The 22,177-nt window shown below is 43.5% G+C and overlaps 1 protein-coding gene across 1 annotated transcript in view; it reads right to left on the bottom strand.

The window, feature by feature from the left end:
- Positions 1-18,601: 18,601 nt before the first annotated feature.
- LOC118783996 (adhesion G protein-coupled receptor E1-like) overlaps positions 18,602-22,177 on the bottom strand; it is a 29,321-nt gene continuing 25,745 nt past the window's right edge. The window contains exons 16-19 of the mRNA XM_036537964.1: positions 20,404-20,495; positions 20,088-20,250; positions 19,588-19,692; positions 18,602-18,624 (exon numbers count right to left, since the gene is read on the bottom strand). Coding sequence (XP_036393857.1) covers positions 18,619-18,624; positions 19,588-19,692; positions 20,088-20,250; positions 20,404-20,495 — 366 coding nt within the window. The 3' untranslated portion in view covers positions 18,602-18,618. The remainder of the gene's footprint in view (positions 18,625-19,587; positions 19,693-20,087; positions 20,251-20,403; positions 20,496-22,177) is intronic.

Raw genomic sequence — 22,177 nt, 5'->3', positions numbered from 1 at the left:
AAGCAATTCAATTCAATTCAATTCAATTCATTTTTATTTGTATAGCGCTTTTTACAACACAAGTTGTCACAAAGCAGCTTTACATTGTTCCCAGGCCTGAGACCCCCTGAGAGCAAGCCAACAAGGCAACAGTGGCAAGGAAAAACTCCCTATCAGGAAGAAACCTTGAGCAGAACCGGGCTCATGGGGGGGCCCATCTGCTTCTGGCTGGCACTGGGCAGATAGAGTTAGACACAAAATTATGCAATGTACATTTGTTATTGACAAACAATAGCAGTTAACAGTAGAGTGATTATAAGAATGTCTCCTAGGATGTCCGGGTCTTGGAATGCAGTTGGCTTTGATGGGCAGGGCAGCGAGGTAGCAGGACTGGAAAACGAGATGAGACGCTTGGGCTACAGCTCCGGACAGGAGCCCGGAGCAGGGAATCGGAAGCAAACAGAAAACAGTGGTTAGTGGATGATAAGAATGGCAGGGATGTAGAACAGAGAGGCAGGAGAGGAGGGGCAGAGAAAAAGGTGTGCAACAAGGAAAGACCCCGGCAGGCTAACATTATGGCAGCATACCTAGGGGACAGGAGGCAAGGGACCGGCATAGTCATGAGGGCGACCCTAAGACAGTCAACACCAGATCACGGCACAGGGTCCATGAAAGCAATGACCACTTAGTCCACCAGAGACTCTATGATCCACGCCAGCACCAGGCCATGTCCCTCAGCTGAAGGATTTACTGTATAGATATGTTTTGAGCCTAGACTTAAAGGTGGAGAGAGAGTCTGTTCCCCGAATCTCAGAGGGTAAACTGTTCCACAGGAGAGGGGCTTGATAGGAAAAGGCTCTACCGCCTACAGTAGTTTTGCCCACTCTTGGAATGGTGAGAAGCCCGGCATTTTGGGAGCGAAGGGCTCTCTGCGGAAGATATGGATGAAGAAGGTCCTTAAGATAGGGGGGGGCAAGCCCATTTAAAGCCTTAAATGTGAGTAAGAGTATTTTAAAAATGATCCGGTATTTAATAGGTAGCCAATGGAGAGAGGCCAGAACTGGGGTGATGTGCTCAAAGCGTTTAGTTTTAGTTAAGATTCGAGCAGCTGCATTTTGCACCAGCTGAAGGGGTTTTAATGAGACGTTTGCACATCCTGACAAGAGGGCATTACAGTAGTCTAATCTGGATGTTACAAAGGCATGGATTAGTTTTTCAGCGTCGTTAATTGATACGATTTTCCTGATTTTAGCAATATTTCTCAGATGGAAGAAGGCAGTCCTAGAGGTGTTAGTTATGTGAGTTTCAAAGGAGAGCTCGGGATCAATAACAACACCAAGGTCTTTGATGGCTGCACTCGGGGCAAGGGAGACACCATCAAGGTCCAATGTAAAATGAGTGAGTTTGATTGAAGCTGATTGAATTTTGGCCTATGACCAATATTTTGGTTTTGTCCGGGTTGAGGAGGAGAAAGTTTCGGGCCATCCAATTCTTTACATCTGTTAGGCAGGCCTCCATGTTTGAAATATTCAGAGGGACATCGGGTTTGACTGATATGTATAACTGAGTGTCATCCGCGTAACAGTGGAAATTAATGTCATGTTTACGGATGATATCGCCAAGAGGCAACATGTATAACGAGAAGAGCAGAGGTCCAAGCACAGATCCTTGAGGTATACCATATTTTACTCTGGAACGAGCGGAGGATTCGTTGTTGATGGAGACAAACTGATATCGTTCTGATAGATAAGATCTAAACCAAGATAGGGCATGTCCACTTATGCCAACCAGGTTTTCGAGGCGGTCAAGGAGGATACAATGATCGATGGCATCAAAGGCTGCACAGGTCTAGTAGCACAAGAAGAGAGATACAGCCATTGTCACAGGAGAGTAGAAGGTCGTTGAGCACTTTCAGGAGAGCGGTTTCCGTACTGTGGTGAGGTCTAAATCCGGACTGGAAAACTTCCAAAATGTTGTTAGAGTGTAAAAAGGCACAGAGTTGCTTTGATACCGCTTTTTCCAGAATTTTTGAGAGGAATGGAAGGTTCGAGATGGGCCTATACTTTGACAGGTCATTGGGATCAAGATTAGGCTTTTTCAGAATAGGCTTGATAACTGCTACTTTGAAGGGCTGAGGTACGTGTCCAGACATAAGAGAGGCATTGATAAGATTTAATAGTGGTGTGCCAATTGCAGGCAATAGCTGTTTTAGGAAGCCAGTTGGTATGGGGTCAAGTTGGCTGGTAGAGTTATTAGATGAATTGAGAAGAGAAGAAAAGTCGCCAAATTCGATGGGTATAAAGGAGTCAAAGCGCAAGGCGGGCCTAATAGATATGTCTACATAATCTGGAACGGGACTGGCCAGGCAGGAACCAGAAGTTGATGAGAATTTTTGTATTGTGTCTCTTATCTTTAAGATTTTACTGTCAAAGAAGTTCATGAAGTCACTGCTACTATAAATTGCTGGTATGGTAGGGTTAACTGATGCAGGACTAAATAGTGCTAAACAGGTACCTAGGATTGTCCTTGTTTCTCTCAATAAGAGAAGAGAGATGCAATTGCTCTGCATCTACAGCCGAGTAGCAATTACATGCGGAAACACTCATTTCTTCAGACAGCGACTTTTAAAAACACAAAGTTGCACCTCGGAGTGGTCTTTATTAAAAAGAACATGCTGATCTATGCCACTTCACAGCAACCAAATTAAAACCTCCAGTGGTACACTACCATCACGTGTTCTCTGTAAGTGGTAAAATGACATCTAAAACTCAGACACATGTATTAGGTTTTTAGTGAAGGATTACCAACGCTGTTGTTAAATGTTTTGATTCATTGTTTTGGTCATTTCATTGATTCAGTGCATTGGACAGGCAAGCACAGGGAAAATAATGGTTGAAGATTATCTGTGATTTCCTTCAAGACAGTTGCTGTATCATATAAAGTAAAATGTGCACTGTGGACAGCTGAAATTTCTATCTAGTGTTAGAGAGAGTAAATAAGGTAAAAAAACAGGTTATAGACTCTTACCTTTATCTATTTTTAGCACAAACTCACTGTAGGTGAAAGAGTAAGCAGGTGTATCGATTCCACACCTGTACTTCCCAGCATCCCTTTGTGTCAGTTTGGTGATGTGAACAGTGAAGAATCTCCCTCCAGTGCTGTCATTCAGAGAGAATCTCCCATCTGACACCAAAGCCTTCTTTCCTCCAGTGTTGATTAGATTCTTACAATTCAAACCAATGTCATAGTGGCAGAAGTATTTATTCCTGCCTTTATGATTCAATGTATAATGACACCTGATGGTGACTTCTCTTCCCTCATATCCAGTGACGGAGTTCACAGAATGTGGGGCTGTCAATCACACAAGTATACAAATATTTGCCAACACTACATGGTTTCAAAACACCTTGTTGTAAAACACCGTGCTGGTTGGAATATGGCAAGAGAGATCATTTTCCAAGGAAGATGTCAGGGCTCCGCCCCCTTAAGCCGCGGTGTTTTGTTTTTCCCCATCCTTGTGCTTTTGTTTTCCTTGTGTTCCCTCTCCGCCCCGCACCCCGCCTGGTCCCGGCCCACCTGATTCCCTCATTGCCTGCACCTGCCTGCCTGCTCACCTGCTTCCCATCTCCTCGTTACCCCAGCCCTATATCTTCCCTGCGTGTCTCTGTCTTGTTGCTAGTTCTTTTCAGTGTGTTTCACCTGTCTCGTCCCCGCGCTTTATTTCTCGAGAGTTGTTGCTCCATTGCCGATCCTGCCTGTTTCCTGACCACGATTCCTGCCTGCCGTTTTGGATCTGATCGCTGCCTCTCACCTGCCTGATTCCTGACCCTGTTCTCCCTGACTCCCGATTTTGAATTTGCCCCCGGATTGCTTCTTTGTGTTTCGAACCCTGCCTGTCCCTGGATTTACGAACTGCCTGTCCCTTTCAAATAATCGCCTGGAACCGGAACATCCTGCGGTCTGCGTTTGTGTCCCGATCACCGGCGTTAACAGAAGATCAATGAGCTTCTATGCAAGAGTTCCATAAACCTTATTTCAAAAGTTTTAACTCCCTAAATTAACTTCTATTTTTTGACTGAGCTTCAACCTTTGTTGAGCTGCAGATGCCTCAGTCCATCACACAGGGCTGTGGTAACTAGCGCTAACATAAACACCTGCACGCTACAATAGACTCACTGCATCAGTTATAACTCTCTGCACAAACTGATTAGCAAGAAAAGGATTTAGAGCCTTACCTTTCTCCACTTTCAGCTGTACTTCATGGTAATTGTCAGACCTCATAGTTATATCAACTCCACACCAGTGTATCCCAGCATCCTCTTGTGTCAGTTTGTCGATTTTAACAGTGAAGTATCTCCTTACAGTGTCGTCATACAGGGAAAATCTCCCGTCCTGTACCCAAGTGTTCTGTTTCTTAGTTCCAATTAGATCTTCACAGAGCAACCTGCTCCCACCTTTGCAGAAGTATTTCCTGTTGTCTTCATGACCCTGTGGATAATCACACCTGATGCTGACTGCTCCTCCCTCATATCCAGTCACTGTGATGGAGCTCACACAATACAGAGCTGTCAAAGGAATAAGGAGAATTTTATGACATTTAGCTACATCTGATGCATATAAATTTCTTAATGGAAATATTTGTTGTAAAATGAGCTACATCACAGGAATGATCATTATTAATATACACACTGTACTAAAAATAAATCCAATATTAAAATGCATACATATGTGGATATAACATTCTCCCATGTAAAAAAGAATATTTGCTTGGTACTGGACACTGCATGGAGATTTTAAGTTACATAAACAAACTTCTACCAAAAACCTCATGCCTTCTAATGGATCTGTGCCTGGCTGTGTGTGTGGATATTTGCAGTTGTAAACATGTATGAAGAATTGTGTTAATTACATGAATCTCTCATATCAAGCATACTTTGATTTTTGAAGTCTCTGGCATTACCTTATGGCATTAAGCATAATGCTGTCAGCAAATCCCTCTGAATGCTTGGGCATTGTTGCTGTCACATTGCTTCAATGAATTATTCAGTAACACAGTGTTTAGTGAATACTTGTCAGTGTATTAGTGGTCAGTTTTTTTTTTACATTTGTTAAATTCATTTGAGTGTTACATTATCTGATAATATAATGTCTAGCAAAATATTTTGATTCATTAGTGCTTAATAACAATATGGAGTGAAATGTGTTGAGGTCAAGAAGAACATAACTTACCTGTTAGACAGAAGGTGACAATAAGGAGGTTCCTCATGCTGAGCTCTGGCTCCCAGTTACTCCCAGTTATTCCTAGTGCCTCTAGTCCTTTCCCTTACAGAGTATCTCTCCTTCTCTTTCTCTCTTTCTGTCTCAGTTTGTTCTCTCCTCCTCTGTTCAGTTCAGTCTTCACATCAGTCTGCAGCTCAGAGTGTCAGCAGCTGTGTGTGGAGAGACATGCCCCCCCCCTCTTCCTCTTCCTCCTCCCCCTCTCCCATCTCCCTCCCTCCATCTCTGTCTCTGCTCTCCCTCACTCACATACACACTGCACCCCCTGCTGGCCGTTACAGTGCACTGTCTCACAGATTGAGGACCTGCACTGTAAATTAAACACACAGATGTTCTTCCTCCATGGTAACTGTCAGCACTGCAGAGACCCACTACATTACACTGTAATGCCATTGTAGGGACAGCACAGTGCATGTGGGTTCAAACAAAGCTTTGAAGGGCAGCTGCAAAGGTAATTTGTTCAGTCTCCCTTTGAGTAAATATAATCTATAGGCAAATGTTCACAGGAAAGGTGTGAAACGTGTGTTCTTTTCCACTGGCGGTACCCTCTTGGAGGATAAACTGGAAGGTAGTGAAACCCAACCAAGGGCCTTTAAACTGAGGGAATCATATGGATTACAGAGAGACAAGAGCCAAAGCACATCCATGAAAAGCGTAACTGTACATTTCTGGATCTTCATTTCCAGCTAAAAAAGGTCACTGAGAGCATGGCACCATTATCATAAAGAAAGACTTTCATCATTACAGAATAGAAAAAGGAGCACACTGTGTGTTTGCTGTGGAGTGCTTTCTCCTCAAACGCTGTTCTTCTGTTCTCCTCCATCTCCCTACACAGGCTGTTTCTGGGATCCTCCCTCATTGCTGAGAGTGTCCCTAATGGCCCTCCTGGAGGAATCTCCAGCTCCAGCAGAGGGTCACTAACACCATGAAGCAGGTCCTGTGGGAGGCCGGGACCGTGAGGATCTTCCAAAGAACAGCCATGGACCTGGGCGTGATCAGCAGGAGGCTGCAGAAACTCTTGAGGGAGGCGTTCTGCTGCACCTTCAGAAGGACTAAGAGTGATGGAAGAGTAGGGGGTTTAGCTGCTGGAAAGAGAAGATCGCTCAGTGAAGGACCCGATGCTCTCACCAGGCCTCATCCACCAGTTCACCAGTCCCTCGTTTCAGCGCTGCCCCTCCCCCTCTGTATTATACCAGCTGCACAGGTCATGGCCCTTTTGCAAATGTAGTGAAACAGCAGGGAATGTAAAGGTAGCCTGTGTTTAACCATTCTGTACACACTGATAGGAGAACATAATGTTTCATGTCAGCAACTCATTTTACTTTGGACATTTCTCTTTTATGTTTTATGTTTCTCTTTCAATTTTTTTTTACTTCTACACCTATAATATTCAAGAGTTATGGCTCTCTCTGTGACCACATATGCCTTTGAATGTGGTTGTTTTCATTGTCGCATACAATGCCATCTCACACAAGTAGCACAATACGAAACAGATATGCAAAGTATGATACAAGGAAATTTTCCCAAATATACACTGTGGCTGTTTTTCACAAATCAAGTTGGTGTCACAAAGGGTTAGGAAAACTTAGGGCTGTGAAAGTATTTGTAACTGGTCACCTTCAAAACACATTTTATTTGATAGATGTGTATGTCTGAAATGGTCCCGCCCTCTTCCTCCTCTCCCTCTCTCTCTCCCAGCTCCCTCCCTCCTCTCTGTCTCTGCTCTCCCTCACTCACATGCACACTGCCTCCCTCATTGCTGAGTGTCCCTAATGGCCCTCCTGGAGGAATCTCCAGCTCCAGCAGAGGATCACTAACACCATGAAGCAGGTCCTGTGGGAGGCCGGGACCGTGAGGATCTTCCAAAGAACAGCCATGGACCTGGCCGTGATCAGCAGGAGGCTGCAGAAGCTCTTGAGGGAGGCGTTCTGCTGCACCTCCAGAAGGACTAAGACATGGTGATGGAAGAGTAGGGGGTTTAGCTGCTGGAAAGAGAAGATCGCTCAGTGAAGGACCCGATGCTCTCACCAGGCCTCATCCACCAGTTCACCAGTCCCTCGTTTCAGCGCTGCGCCTCCCCCTCTGTATTATACCAGCTGCACAGGTCATGGCCCTTTTGCAAATGTAGTGAAACAGCAGGGAATGTAAAGGTAGCCTGTGTTTAACCATTCTGTACACACTGATAGGAGAACATAATGTTTCATGTCAGCAACTCATTTTACTTTGGACATTTCTCTTGTATGTTTTTTTGTAGTTCTGCACCTGTAATATTCAAGAGTTATGGCTATCCCTGTGACCACACACACACACACACACACACACACACACACACACACACATATATTTAAAGATGGTTGTTTTCATAACCAAATAGAACCTCCTTCTGTTACAACCAGATGCCTCGCTCCTCCCACCATCAGAACGAAAGGCCCACGCTCCTCACAACATTGCTTTTCTGTCATCGCCCACCAATGGTGGAATGAACTCCCCACTCCCCTGAGAACAACCCCTTCACTCCAACCCTTCAGACATGGTCTGAAGACACACCTCTTCCGAATTTACCTGGACTGACACACTTGCCCTTTTGACCTTGTACATCTAAGATTCTTGGCACGTACTTGTAGCTCTATCTCTTTACCTTTTTACCTAGGTAGTATAGTGACTCTTTACAGGACATAATCTTCTTTACAGTCAATTTGTGTGCATGTGTGTATACATCTGTGTGTGCGTGCATGCGTGTGAGCATGCACACACACGTGTGTGTGTGAGTGTGCGTGCGTGTGTGTGCGTTCGCACGCGCGGGCACGTGCATGTTATCTGATTGACATTTACACTACAGGTTAACGGAGTACTGTCAAGAGTTAATCAAAGCAATGCATGCAGAGGCACTGGCACTGTGGGAGGAAAAGAAAGTTCTAGAAATTGGCAACAATGGCAATTTGCAGAGCACTAACGCTTAGAAGGTCTGTAATATCCACACAACCAATAACATCATCTCTCAGCCTGCTGCAAAAATGTTTCTCTGCTCTATGGTTAAAGCATACGGCAATATAAAAATATACTGTTATACTGTCATGGTATGCAAACAGCAAAGGGAAGTGGAAAAGAGGTGCAGAAGTCAATATTTAAAAGAGATACAGCTTGAGCTCAGTCAAAGAATTGAATTGGTATATAAAAAACCAGGTGCATCATGGGTAATGTGGTTCTGTACTTTAATATCTCCAGTACTTTATATATCCTGCAAATATTATGCACTTACTCTCCACAAATTGATCTAACCACCTCCCAGCTCACCCCTGCAGTGTTGATCCTGTTGGAGGAAGAGGGGGCCACTGTGGAGCAAACAAAATTTCACTTCAGTCACAACATTTATAAATTTACACTTACACACAACATTATGACTGGCAATGCTCAATGAACAAAACTCAAACAAAACTGGTTTAACATCTCAAGACAATGCAACAAATGTTTAATAAAAAATCCAATGTAATTAAATTATGTGCACTTTCGGTTAAATATGAGTCCCCAAACAATATTGTTTTCATCTTAGAATATGTGAAACAGGAAGTGGATAGGGGATAATAGGAGACTGTGCAGTCCTGCTGCTGATTGGCAGTGTTTTTGACCAATTGGGAGCCCCAGCCACTGCGGTGGTAATGTAGCATAGTGGTTAAGAAGCAGGACTCGTAACCGAAAGGTTGCCAGTTCGATTTCCCGCTGGAGCACTGCTGCTGTACCCTTGGGCAAGGTACTTAATCCACAATTGCCTCAGTAAATACTCAGCTGTATAAATGGATAATATTGTAAAAAAAACTGTAACTGATGTAAGTTGCTCTGGATAAGACCATCAGCTAAATGCCAGTAATGTAATGTGATGCAGAGACGAGAAACAGGAAGAGCACCATCTAGTAACATCAGGATGAAGAGATGGGAAGGTTCTGCTAGCTGATCGTCTCAGGAAACGCAAGGGTTCATGTTTGGATCTTGGCCACTTTTAACGGAGATTGAGTAGATCTTGACCTGACCAGCGCAGTGCACGATATTCCTGTATCTTCAAGTGCAGAAAGAAACCTCTACTGAGAGAAGGTCTGAGGGCAGGTCTGTCAGGCCATTAACACCGCTGATGAGTTCCCTCCCTGGCACCAGTCGGCATTTAATGTGACAGAAGTTAAAGCATGTTTGCTTTTGAGCTGAAAGGAGGGAGATGCAAGGCAACAGCACAGGTAATTCTGAACACAATACTGACTTTAAAACAAAGTTCAGTCCCCTTGACAAAACTGACTCTGTTCCTGACTAATTTAATCCAATTTGATTATCTGGATCCATAAATACAACATACTGTAATACAGGATAAATTATGAAATGTTAACACTTTTTTCTTAGATATGAACAAGATTCTGATTCAATTGGTATCTGCATTATCCAGCTGAATATAATTTTACACTTGTATGTTTGATATTTTAAAATAATTTGCATTGTGTGTCTTCCAGCTACACTCAATTTGTCCATAAAAACACCTATGAACTGAAGGACCAAAAGATGGGATCATTAATTACGTAGAGGGTCAATATCTGAGCTTCATATGCAGGAGCAGCAGTGTAGTATAGTGGTAAGGAGCAGAGCTAGTTAACCATTAGGTTGCTGGTTTGATCCCCTGCTGGGGCACTGTTGCTGTACCCTTGGACAAGGTACTTAACCCAAAACTGCCTCAGTAAATATCCAGCTGTATAAATGGATAACATGTAAAATTGTAGCCTATGTAATTTACCCTGTGTAACAGTGTTGGCTAAACGACAGTAATGCAATGTAGTGAATGCATTTGTTTTCTTGTGCTGGAAGTTTGTCTGGATAAGAGCGTCTGCTAAATGAATGAACTATTAAACCCTCTTACTGTTTAGTGAACAGAAATCAGTATCATTTCATGTGACACTGTAGACTGTACATTAAGCCCCGCCCCTCTTTCTGAAGGTGTGCTTTCCCTCCACCAGCTGCAGTGTGCCCAGCAGCCAATTACTCCCTTTAGAGAAAGTCACATGACCTACACTTCAGTGCTCATTGGTTACAGTTTTGGTCTCGAAAACCAGATGTTCATACTTTTACCCAATGTGTTTGACAGCTGTTACATGAGAACTATAAAAAGGTACTGGAGCAACAGCGATGTTATGAGGAAGAGACAAAATAGTTGAGCCCCACTCTCCCCCCACGTCCTTCTGCATTTCCTCCAAAATAAATTCGATGCTTCTATGGGTGGGTGTGTGGGGGAGAGGGTGCAATTTTCCCAGAAAGCGATGCAGGGTGCATCGTGCATCCGCTGCCACGCCTCGACCGACCGGACTACGCGGATCAGGGCTTGGGCGCTCGCCCGTTTTCCCGGCGTTTGAAAGCGGCGAATTACGCGTCATTTCAGTATGCGGGGGGAGCGCGCCTGGCAGTTACGACCTGGGAGCGAGTCCGCGGCCACGTTCTTAGGCTGATTCTTATAGGAAAGTTATATGTGTATATGAAACATCTGTAAGTATGCTTACACTTATTATAATAATGTTTATTATTAGGCTTTTTATCCTTATATATTGCATACGAGTGCACAGTTGCTACCATGTGCGCGCACGTGCGTAGAAAACTAAGCTTTGATTCTGCTACCCCATCTGTTCTGCGTGCCACCCTCATGCCACCCTAAGAAAATTTCTCTAGATCCGCCCCTGTTTCTCACTCTGGGGGGATCCTAGCTGTGTGCTGCTAAGCTTTTCTCTGCTTCTGGAGGGAGCGTGAGAAAATGTTTATATAACGCCGCTCCGGAAGCAGAGACAGCAATGGAAAATAAGACAACCCGCGATCGCCTTGTTCCTGCTTTGGGACTCGAACAGAGGGCGTAATTTTTGTGTTTGTACACTTACACAACGACACTGGACAGCGAATAAAGTCTGTAACTTTATTGTGTCTCTGCTCATTCAAAATAAATATCCTGGCTATGAGACATGCCCATACACAAAACATAAAAAGAGTACATAGCATACATACATGCACACGCAGACACACACACATATATATTTACATATACACATACAAACACACACCGTTCACAATGCTAAAATGTCTCACCTGTGAGTAAAAAAAGCATCCACTTTGAGCAATTCATGAAATATTGCATTTGTTCTTCTGTGGCATTAGCAGGTTTGCACCAAGGATGAGGGGGCCCGTCTTGAAACCTTTCAAGACTGCAATCGTGTATTCAGCACCCTCCGGGGGCCATTTCTTTGTCTTGCCTGTGTCATCAGTGGCCAGGCTGTCAAACCACGATTGCTGCGACATTTTGAATGCTGAATTAACTCAAAGATGTGTCCTTGTGCACCTGTACAGTAAGGCGAACAAGCTAAAATGAGCTTTTGCAACTTTCAGCTGGTTCTTAAAAACCGGTCACATCAGGTAATCACTTTCACTCTGAAAGGCCAAACAGCAACACCCTCAAAACACCATCAAGCTTGTTGACTGTGTCCTGGTGATACAGAGATTTACAGGATAACTATTTTCAGAAAGATTTCACAAGATAAAATAAAATCCAATTAAGATAAAAACAGGGGTGTCAGGGTTTCAGAGACTGCTTCCCACAACAACCAGCAGGCGTCCTCGTGACAGCCTCTCTGGCCCGGTTGCCTGCTGCTTCCCCGAGCTTCAACCAGAGCGACCGTCTTCCTGTTTGTGCCTGAACTGTGTGTGCCTAATATAGTTAAATTGTTTTCACCTGTGTGTAATTAGTCTCCATGTGTCTGGTACTCTATTTAAACCCTGCCTGTGGCTGGGTTCACCGCTCACTCTTGAGCTACTGTATGTTGTGTGCCTTCCTGTGCCCCACGTTTGCTAGTTCCCAGGCTCCAGTGAAGATTCTTTGTCTTTTAAAACTGTTCTGTGTTTTTGTGTGATCTCTGCATCTGGGTCCCTCTTGCTTAACTGTTACAGGGCAGAGAATGGAAAAGCTTTCTTTCCACAAGGATTGCTCTGAAAATATACTGCCTGTAAAGTTAACTGTACAGCTAATCACTTGCATCTGTTATCTGCATTCCCAAAAAAGATAATGGTCTGAGATTTTAAAAGGTTCTTGTTATAAGCACCATTTGATCCTCTGTGGGTCTGTCCCCTTTTCATATTTTTCTGTCCGATTTGGGACAGTACAGTGGCATGAAAAGGTATTTTCCCGCTTCCTAATTTCTCCTTCTATTGCATGTTTCTCTCACTGAATGGTTTCATATCATCAAATAAAATTTAATGTTAGACAAGGGAAACCTGAGAAAACACAAAACAGTTTTTAAATCATTATTTCATTCAATTAATAGAAAAAGTCACCAATTACCCTCATTGCCCCTGTGAAGAATTAAGTTGTTATGAAACAAAGAAATCTAAATTTTGGTTGATAGTTAGAGTCAGGTGATGGCACACAGCCAGGCTTGATTGAAACTATTCCTGTTGAGTTTAAATGGTATATATATTGAACCTTACCATCAGAGAGAAGTAGTCACCAGAAAGCTTCTACAGGCAGATAATGCCACAATCAAAGGAAATTCCAGAACAGCTGAGAAAAATAGTTGTTGAGATATTGTTGAGATCAGTCTGGAAAGGGTTACAAACCCATTTCTAAGGTTCTTGGACTCCCCTGCACCACAGTGCATGCCATTATTTCCAATTTGAGAAGGCTTGGAGCAGTGGTAAATATTCCAAGAGAGTGGCCCACCTGCCCAAATTTTACCTGAAAAATTAGCCAGGATATTTATGAAATATCTACAGGAAGAAACATACACTCAAATAAATGCATTGTTTGGCTGGTAAAACTGGCTGAGCTGGTTACTTTGCATATGTACTAACAGTTTCCTGGATTGTTATAATCATTTTACTTTAAAATTTGTGTGAAATTAATATTTTTCTTTTCTTTTCAGTATACTGTGTTATTTTAATGTTTGGAATAGAGCACAGAATGAACATTCATCATGCACCCACACATTATCCGACAGGATCAGCGCTTGCTGATTTCATTTTTTTGGCTTGCCGTGAAATAAATACCTGGTTTGGCATTCCAGTCTGTGCCTGGGTCCTTCCATCTGAAAGCCTCACATAGCTGATGTTTTTGGAGAGGTTCATAAAGTGCCTCCACATGCTGCTTAGAGCACCACCCTAACCCAATAAGTAAAATAAAATAGGCAGTCTCTGTTGGTTCATACCAATCAAGTCTTGACTGGCTTTCTGAGATATCCTCTTTTCTTTACAGCTACCTCTGGTGGCAATTTTGCTTCTGTGCCTCAGAAGAGATTCTTTTGGGCAAAGTTTTCAGGTTGTAGACTGATGCAGGTTGTAGACTGATGCAGGCTGGGATGCTGATGGGATGGTGGGTTGCTGATGGGATGCTGGGATGTTGATGGGATGGTGGGATGTTGATGGTATCTGGATTGCTGACAGTCAGCAGGACAATGCAGGTAGAGAGTCTATGTTTCATCTGCTTGGCAGCTCCTCACTCATTCCATTCCATTACAAGTGTTTAGCAGATGATCTTGTCCAGAGCCACTTACAGAGGTTACAATTTTTGATTACATGTTATCCATTTTAACAGCTGGATTTTTACTGAGGAAATTCTGGGTTAAGTCCTTTGCCCAAGTGTACAACAGCATGGAATGAAATAAGCAACCCCTCAGTTACGAAACCACTATGCTCCACTGCCACTCAGTGAGGCAGTACACTAGGAATGCCAGCAGAGGGCGCAGTGTATGCGAGACAGCTGATAGTGGAGTGAGAGACGGTCTCGTTCCGGCTGGATAGTAGGAGATAATCAGCCTAACTGCCCTGACTACGATAAACAATATATATCACTTATTTCGATCCGTAACATTGACAAAGATCTGCATGAGTTACTAATACACACACACAATGTATCTCATTACAACTGTTTTTGCATTCCAAAAAAAAGTGTCAGATTTGAAAAGATTCTTATTACAGAATGTTTTTTCCCCCATGAAGTTTGATTTTGGTAGTACCTTTGGAAACACTTAAAACAAGTGAAATATTATTATACGTACCATAAGTGAAATGAACCATATTTTACGAAGATGAACTGCTGGTACAGAAAAACGTTGAGCATTTAGGAACAGAACGTGATTTATTCAGCCTTATTGCAATACAAGTGATCGCATAAAGAGAGACTCTGCTGGAAAGCACTGCTGACAAGAAGAAAATCGAAATAATTGAATCTCTGACGTGATTTTTTAATGCCAATAATAAAACCGTCCTGTAACGACTCAGGTAAGGACTCAGTCGCAGACCACGGGAGCTTCAGGTTCAGGCGGGTTTAATGAAAAAAAAAAAAGGCAAAACACAAGCGATATCAAAAACGGGCAGCGTCAATACCAGGAAGGCAGTCCGAGGGCAGAATCAGGGGCAGAGAACAGGAACAGGCAGGGTCAGGAACCAGGTAGGCAGGCGATCAGGCAACAGGACAAAGCGGCAGGCAGAAACGAAGTCGAAGTGCAGGCAGAGTCGAAAACGCAAACATACGGAACCGCGAAAACCGGCGGGGACGAAACAGGCAAAGAAACACTGAGACGACCTGGCAAACAAGACAGGAACAAGCAGGGTAGAAATAGGGCTGGGCTGATGAGGGAACTGGAAACAGGTGTGCGGGCAGGCAGGTGGAACTGATCATGAGGGCGGAGACAGGGCGGAGAGCGGGGCAGGGCTGGAACACAAGGAGAAACAAACAAAAGCACATGGACAGGGGAAAAAAAAACACCACAGCTAGGGAGGCGGAGTACTGACACCGTCCCACCTCCTCTGAGATGAGAACCAGTGATGTCAGATTGATTTCAGCGCTAACAGAGACATTGAAATGTGAGTGACAATAATGAATGCGCCCCAAGCAAAGGAGGAAACCTCAGCGTTTTATACTGCTATCTACTCTCTGCAATGCAAACAGCTTTTTTCATGCAGTAGAACAAGATTAAATGTTTTCAAATGATTACAGCTGGTGGGAAGACTGGTTTAGAGCATACGTCTTTCCTGCAAAGCTGTTGGGCGTTGGGCGTTGTGTTTCCTGCTTCCTGTTACACTGACCCTAATGTTTATACATTTGGGTCATTCTTCCATTGTTCAATGGCGGTTGCATCAACAGCAGAACCGTCTTAAAAATAACAGAACTGTCGAGTATTTCTAAGTATATTTTATTTAGCTTAATATAGAAACATTTTAATGCAGTGTGTGCATTTGATGCAGTGTGGCATTTGATGCAGTGTGGCGTTGCTGTTATACAAGTAAAAAAATTCAAAATAGCTATTTTTCAGAAAGATGTACATTTATTCATTTAGCAGACGCTTTTATCCAAAGCAACGTGCAAAAGTGCATATAGTGGGCAAACAGGCACAGGCACAAGGGCAAGATGTGTACAGGTCATACAAAGCAGATAGTGCTGAGGCTGAGCACAAGGTCAGTGTAGCGAGACACAGCTAATCTGATCTAGGGGTACACATATGAAATACAATCATTGGGACAATAAAGTACAGCTACGTGTTACAAATACAAGGCAGAGCTACAAGTACATGCCAAGAATCTTAGATCTACAAGGTCAAAATGGCAAGGGTGTCAGTCCAGGTAGAGTCTGAAGAAGATTATTGGCCGTCAGCTCACCCCCCTCACAGACCTGTACCTGTCCAGGATGAGGAAGAGGGTGGGGAAAATCATGGCTGATCCCTCACATCCTGGCCACTCTCTCTTCCAGAGGCTACCCTCTAAACGCAGAGTAAGAGTGAAATCCATAAAGACTAGGACCACATGTCACCCGAACAGCTTCTTTCCCCAGGCTGTAATCCTCTCAAATAAGGACCCTTCCCATATCTGCCCCCTGTCCGGTTGCACACTTGCACTTTAACAGTCCATCCCACAGATCCCACAATGGAACTGTAATACTGTAAAGTTATTGCACAAATGTACATAACCAAAGCATGGCACAGTTTCTTTTATTGTATTTTATTCTATTGTATTTGTTGAATTGTCTTGTATTGTATAATTCTGTCTGCATTTATGTTTTCAATGTCAACACCTGCACCAAAAGAAATTCCTTGTACATCTGTACTTGGCGAATAAAAATTCTGATTCTGATTCACATGGTGTCCGAGTAGAAATATTAGCGACTGCAGTAGCATTACCCAGTAATTACTCATTAATTTCATCTGAGTGTCTTTATTATTTACCAGTGAGTTAAAATAGCTGAATCTACTGTTGTTTCCCCTCATAAAGTTCTTCTGTTATTTCTGTGCAGTGTTATGCAAGCTGTACATTAACAGTAGTGAATTTGCTACTCATGTCCATTTCCTTGTGATGAACTTCACTTTGGCCGCTTTTGCTCAGAAGCACTTCTGACTCATCTCTGAAAAAAAGTGAATAAGTATTTTGAAAATTAACTCCAGGGGAAGTGTTTGATGTTAGCCACATAACAGAAAAACAGATGAATGTCCGGATGCACACACCAGTTTGGGGGCCCCCTAGTGGACTGGTTTGTAAATGGCAGGTGCTTTTCATCATTACCTTACATGAACCATGATGACTTTATATTATTACCAATAGGTCTTTTTTACATTGTTGCTTCATATGTAGTGCTGTGACATTCAGATGCCTGTCTGCACCCACAAAGATTAGAAATCGTGCTTCTCCCCTGCGTTACTTTTGTTCAGCTATATCAAACACTCTACACACAACCAAAGTGCACATTTATTCATTTGGCAGACACTTTTATCCAAAGCAACTTAGATAGGTTACAGTTCTTTACAACCCATTTATACAGCTGGATATTTACTGAGGCAACTGTGGGTTAAATACCTTGCCCCAGAGTACAGCAGCAGTGTCCCAGCGGGGATCAAACCGGCAACCTTTCAGTTACAAGTCCTGCTCCTTAACCACTATGCTACACTGCCTCCCATGGGTGGAAACCCACACTGCACATGGGTGGGAACATTTGCATGCAAATCATATACTGTGTATAAAATGGTCACATGCACAGTGTAGGATGAAATTTGTGCATATGCAAAGTTGGTCAATAAAGCCCCTAAGATGGAAGAAAATCTCTGTTTAATATACAGTGCAGTTCCTCTTTTAGTGAGACAGTGGGGTGTAAGGGCCAGCAGGGGGCGCAGTGTGTATGAGAGTGAGGGAGAGCAGAGACAGAAAGAGGAGGGAGGGAGCTGGGAGAGGGGGAGGAGGAAGAGGAAGAGGGCGGGGCCATGTCTCTCCACACTACAGAATACTTTAATGAACATTATTACTCTCATCCACAGTAGCACTGTGAGCTTAGTGGTGTGGAGTGTCATCTGTGACCCCAAACGGTTTATTTTCATGCCATGATACAAGTCAGTGATTTAAACTGATTATACTACAGCAACTAGACACAAGAAAAACAAAATATACCAAAAAGAGAAAAAAGATTAATCATTAATGAAGCAAAAATTATGCTTATGGCTTTATTTTTTTAAAAAATATGCTGCTTTGCTGTGATTAAGATTTCACAAGGGTTTCATAGCACCCCATCAAAGTCACTCTTCACCCACAACATCCTGATCATACATAACTGGACATTCTTACTGTGAAGCACCCCTGGAATATGGCAGCTAGATAAACAGTTACACCATTTCACTCAATATCAACTGGACATTCTTACTGTGAAGCACCCCTGGAATATGGCAGCTAGATAAACAGTTACACCATTTCATTCCATACCAACACAGTAAGACACCCCGTGCTGCTGGGAGGGGTGGGGCAGGAACCCACAGGCTGCTCCTGTGTTTTCCCTTTTCTCTGATTGGTGAAATGCCTCTGTACAGCCATCGGCTCTTCTATTTGATAAAGGACAGGCTTGTCGGTTATTGCTCTATAGCTAAAACAGCTAAAACTGTCTCATTAACAGAGGTTCAGTCCCTTGGGTTCGCCCCATTCCCTGGGTCAGAGCTAAACCATGCTTTGCTGCAGCTTGTGAGGATGAGAACAAGGAGACTTCAAGGACTCTTAAGTGATTATCCTTGCCCGTCACAGTGAATGATCTATCAATCTATCAATGCCCTTGCTGAAACCTTTGTCTCCCTTAATCAGGAAAGAATAGCTCTGCTACAGGCAAAATATTCATTTTACAAGTAAGGTGCAAATGATCATAGTCATTTGTTGCATGAAAATACAACAAATGTACCCTTAAAAGTTTACATGACCATCATACCACCATCATCCCATCATTCAGTCGCTTCGATATTCTGAGAAACAGCAAGAAAAAAGGCACAGAAGACATGAGAGGTCAGCTCGTTAAATTTCACATCTGCTTCTTGAAGCTCCAGGTCCCGAAGGTGGGGACTCTTACTTCTGCAAGACAAAAGAAAGAAACGACTACATTAGTAGAGAGGTCATCCTACAAAGCTGTTGTCCCCTGACAGTGCTTGCTGGATAACATAACACAGCATAGTGTAACATCTAGCTGTGGTTTTACCAAGTTATTGCCAACATAACAAAAGGCTTTTAGTAGGACGGTGTGCTACTAAATTCCAGTGCTGAAAATTTGATTTATGTTTTTCTTAGATTTCAGCCCAGTCTGTTATTTTTTTCACAGGTGTTTTTTTTTTACCGATTTAAAAAAGAACACCACACAACCGCTAAAAGTACAGTCAATTCTGTTGAGCCTAGTACACACTCTACAGTTTCAGCATTTTTGTTTCCCCTTCGATTCTCACACGGCTGAAGGCAAAATTAGTGGAGCGTGTGCTGAAGTCACGCCCCGGCCAAACACACACGCAGGCCTGACGTGTCAGCTGCTGTGAAGAGTGATGGCAGTCGCTCTTCTGAGCACCTCACGAGCCTGGACAATGCTGCTATCTTTTTTTCTGATTCCTTATCCCAGTTTCACAAGCAGTGGGGGATTGCCAACATCTACTGAAAAACAAACATTCAACAGTAGCGGCAATGTGCCAAAAACAGCAGGTATGTCTCCATGAGTCCTCTGAATGAGGTGTACGAAACTAACTCAGTCGAAGAGACCTCAGAAAGGAAAGAGTGTAACAATGCTCGGCCTGAACTCTACAGAGAGGAAAGTGCTGGAGATCCTGGAGGCAGGAGAGAAATCCCTAGCAGAGGATTCTTCATAGCACAGAATCTGAAACATTACAGCAGCACAGAGGAAGCCTCCCATCCAAGACTGCTGCATTACTAATGTGCAGGAAAAATCTGATTCCTCTCTCAGTGCATGACAGGTACATTACAAGAGCTTGGATAAAGGCCCTTTTCTACTGCAGAGCAGTTAATGGCACTTGGTTTCTGTCAGCTTTCACTCACTGTGGCGGTCTGGGACGTTGTGAATGTTGTAAATGAGTGGGAGGACTCAGAGGCATCCTTGGAACCGCAGATGTTCTTCCACCACTGCCTGTACTGTTCCTGAACCTGCAACACACACAGGAGGAGGTAAAGGTGAGATGGAGCACAGGTACAGGTAAAACAATGGAGATGGAAGATAGGTGAGATCGTATAAGGTAAGTCAGTGGAGGTATGAGATCACTGAGATAGGGTAGAGATTCAGGTGAGAAAGAAGAGATGGAAAAGACATATCAGAGATGCAGCTGAGACAGAATGGGGATGAGATGGGTTATTGGTGAGAGGTAAAGAGTGGTAAAATAATGAATGCAACAGAGGTAGAGACAGGGACAGGGAAGTAACATCAGGTACAGAGGTGAGAGGAAGCAATAAAAGATAAGTTAGGTAAGCAGGTAAAGCAGACTGGTACCAGGACAGTGAGTGGGGAACAGGGGCACAGGTGGGTCGAACAGGTGGGTGTTCACCTCTTTTCTGAAGACGCAGTGCACCAGGAAGATGAATGTGCCCTGCTGGGAGGTTATAAGCAGGAAGAGATACTCCAGCACCTTGCTGTTATTCACAAAGAAGCCGAATATCCAGGGGCAACCAAGAATGATGAACTGGAATAGTATTTTTACCACCATCATCCTTCACAGAGACACAAAGAGAGAGAGAGAGATGGGTTTGCAACAGAAGTGTCTTATACCTGTGTCTATTCTCTTACACCTGTTGGCAGCTAGCTAAAAATGAAAATCTCTTACCCACACCTGCCCTCTCATTCCTCTACCTGTTCTCTCCTACCTAGTGTCTTTCAGTTGAGAGATTTCCTTGTTCCGGCCAGCCAAAGCAAACCGCAGGTATCCAATGATGGTAATGAAGAGGATGACATTCACCTGTACAGGTCAGACAGTGGTTTATTTTCATCAAAAGTGTAAACAGAGTCAGACTGTAACTGGAAAAAGAAATCAAACAGATCAGTCAAGGCCTAGTTCAGGCCCTGGTCCTCTCACGCCTGGAATACTGTAACTCCCTCCTTGCCTGCCTTCCTCCCTATTCAAGGTTCAAGAACTTTATTGTGATTGTGCAAGCAATGTCAACGGTTCATTTATATTCCAGTCCTTTCAGATATTTACAAAAAAATAAGCAATATAAAATATCGTCAATAAAAGAAAAAGTATAGAATCTAAATAATACAAGTACGAGATATAAAATATAAACAGTGTAACATATAAAAATACAATTAGGAATAAAATACAACTAACAAACAAGGGTGCAAAGGTGCCAGCAGCATCGGTGTAGTAGCGGTTCAGTATGAATATAGCACTTATTTCAAGTAGTAAATAAATAATATAAATATAAATATTGCACGTGCTCCAATGATGCAGTACATTAGTCTTGTCAGACTGATAGGATATTTGAGTTCAGTCGTGTTACAGCTTTGGGGAAGAAACTGTTTTTCAGTCTGTTAGTGTGTGTGCGGATTGTTCTGAAGTGCCTGCCTGATGGAAGGAGCTTAAACAGATGGTGTTCAGGGTGTGTAATGACCTTTATGATGTTCTTAGCCCTCCTTACGCAGCAAATGCTGTGAAGATCTTCTAATGACACCAACTCTATGCCAACAATGTCTTGTGCTGTTTTCACAACACGCTGGAAGGCTTTTTTATCAGCTTTGGTGCAGCTGCTGTACCAGGCTGTCATGCAGTTTGTTAAGATGCTCTCTGTGGTGCATCTGTAAAAGTTGACAAGCAGCTTTTGGGGGAGGTCCTTAACCTCCTCAGAAAATGAAGGCATTGTTGTGCTTTATCCACCACTGCTGAGGTGTTGTCAGCCCAGGAGAGGTCCTCTGTGACAGTCACTCCCAGGAACCTGAAGCTGGGGACTTTCTCCACAGCCTCTGTGTTGATGTGGACAGGATTATGTGTGGTCTTCTTGGTAGTCCTAAAGTCCACGATAATCTCCTCCGTCTTTTTGATATTTAAGACCAGGTTATTATTGGTGCACCACTCTGTCAGGTGCCGAACCTCCTCCCTGTATGCGACTTCGTCGTTGTCCGTTATGAGCTCAATGACTGTCGTATCGTCTGCAAACGTAACAATGGTGTTTGCGTTGTGGATGGGTTGAGAGTCATGTGTGAAAAGTGCATAGAGGAGGGGGACACCAGTGCTCAGGGTGAGGGTGGAGGATGTGTGCTTGTCCAGTCTGAAGGTCTGGGGTCGGTTGATGAGGATCCAGTATCCAGTTGCATATGGAGGGAGTCAGTCCTAATGCGTGTAGTTTGTTGACCAGCTTGTTCGGTATGATGGTGTTAAACGCCGAGCTGTAGTCAACAAAGAGCATCCTGACGTAGGTGTTGTCTCTTTCCAGGTGAGAAGGGGCTGTATTGAGAGCCACACAGATGGCGTCCTCAGTTGATCTGTTTGCCCGGCAGGAAAACTGGTGTAGGTCTAGATCAGCTGGGACAGTGTCTTTGATGTGGGTGAGAACCAGTTGTTCAAAGCATTTTGAAATGACAGCGGTGAGAGCGACTGGCCGATAGTCATTGGGACAAGTTACTGTAGGTTTTTTGGGCACAGGC

Source organism: Megalops cyprinoides, chromosome 1 (genome assembly GCF_013368585.1).
Source record: "Megalops cyprinoides isolate fMegCyp1 chromosome 1, fMegCyp1.pri, whole genome shotgun sequence".
Lineage (NCBI taxonomy): Eukaryota > Metazoa > Chordata > Actinopteri > Elopiformes > Megalopidae > Megalops > Megalops cyprinoides.
This window is presented reverse-complemented; position numbering and strand designations above follow the sequence as displayed.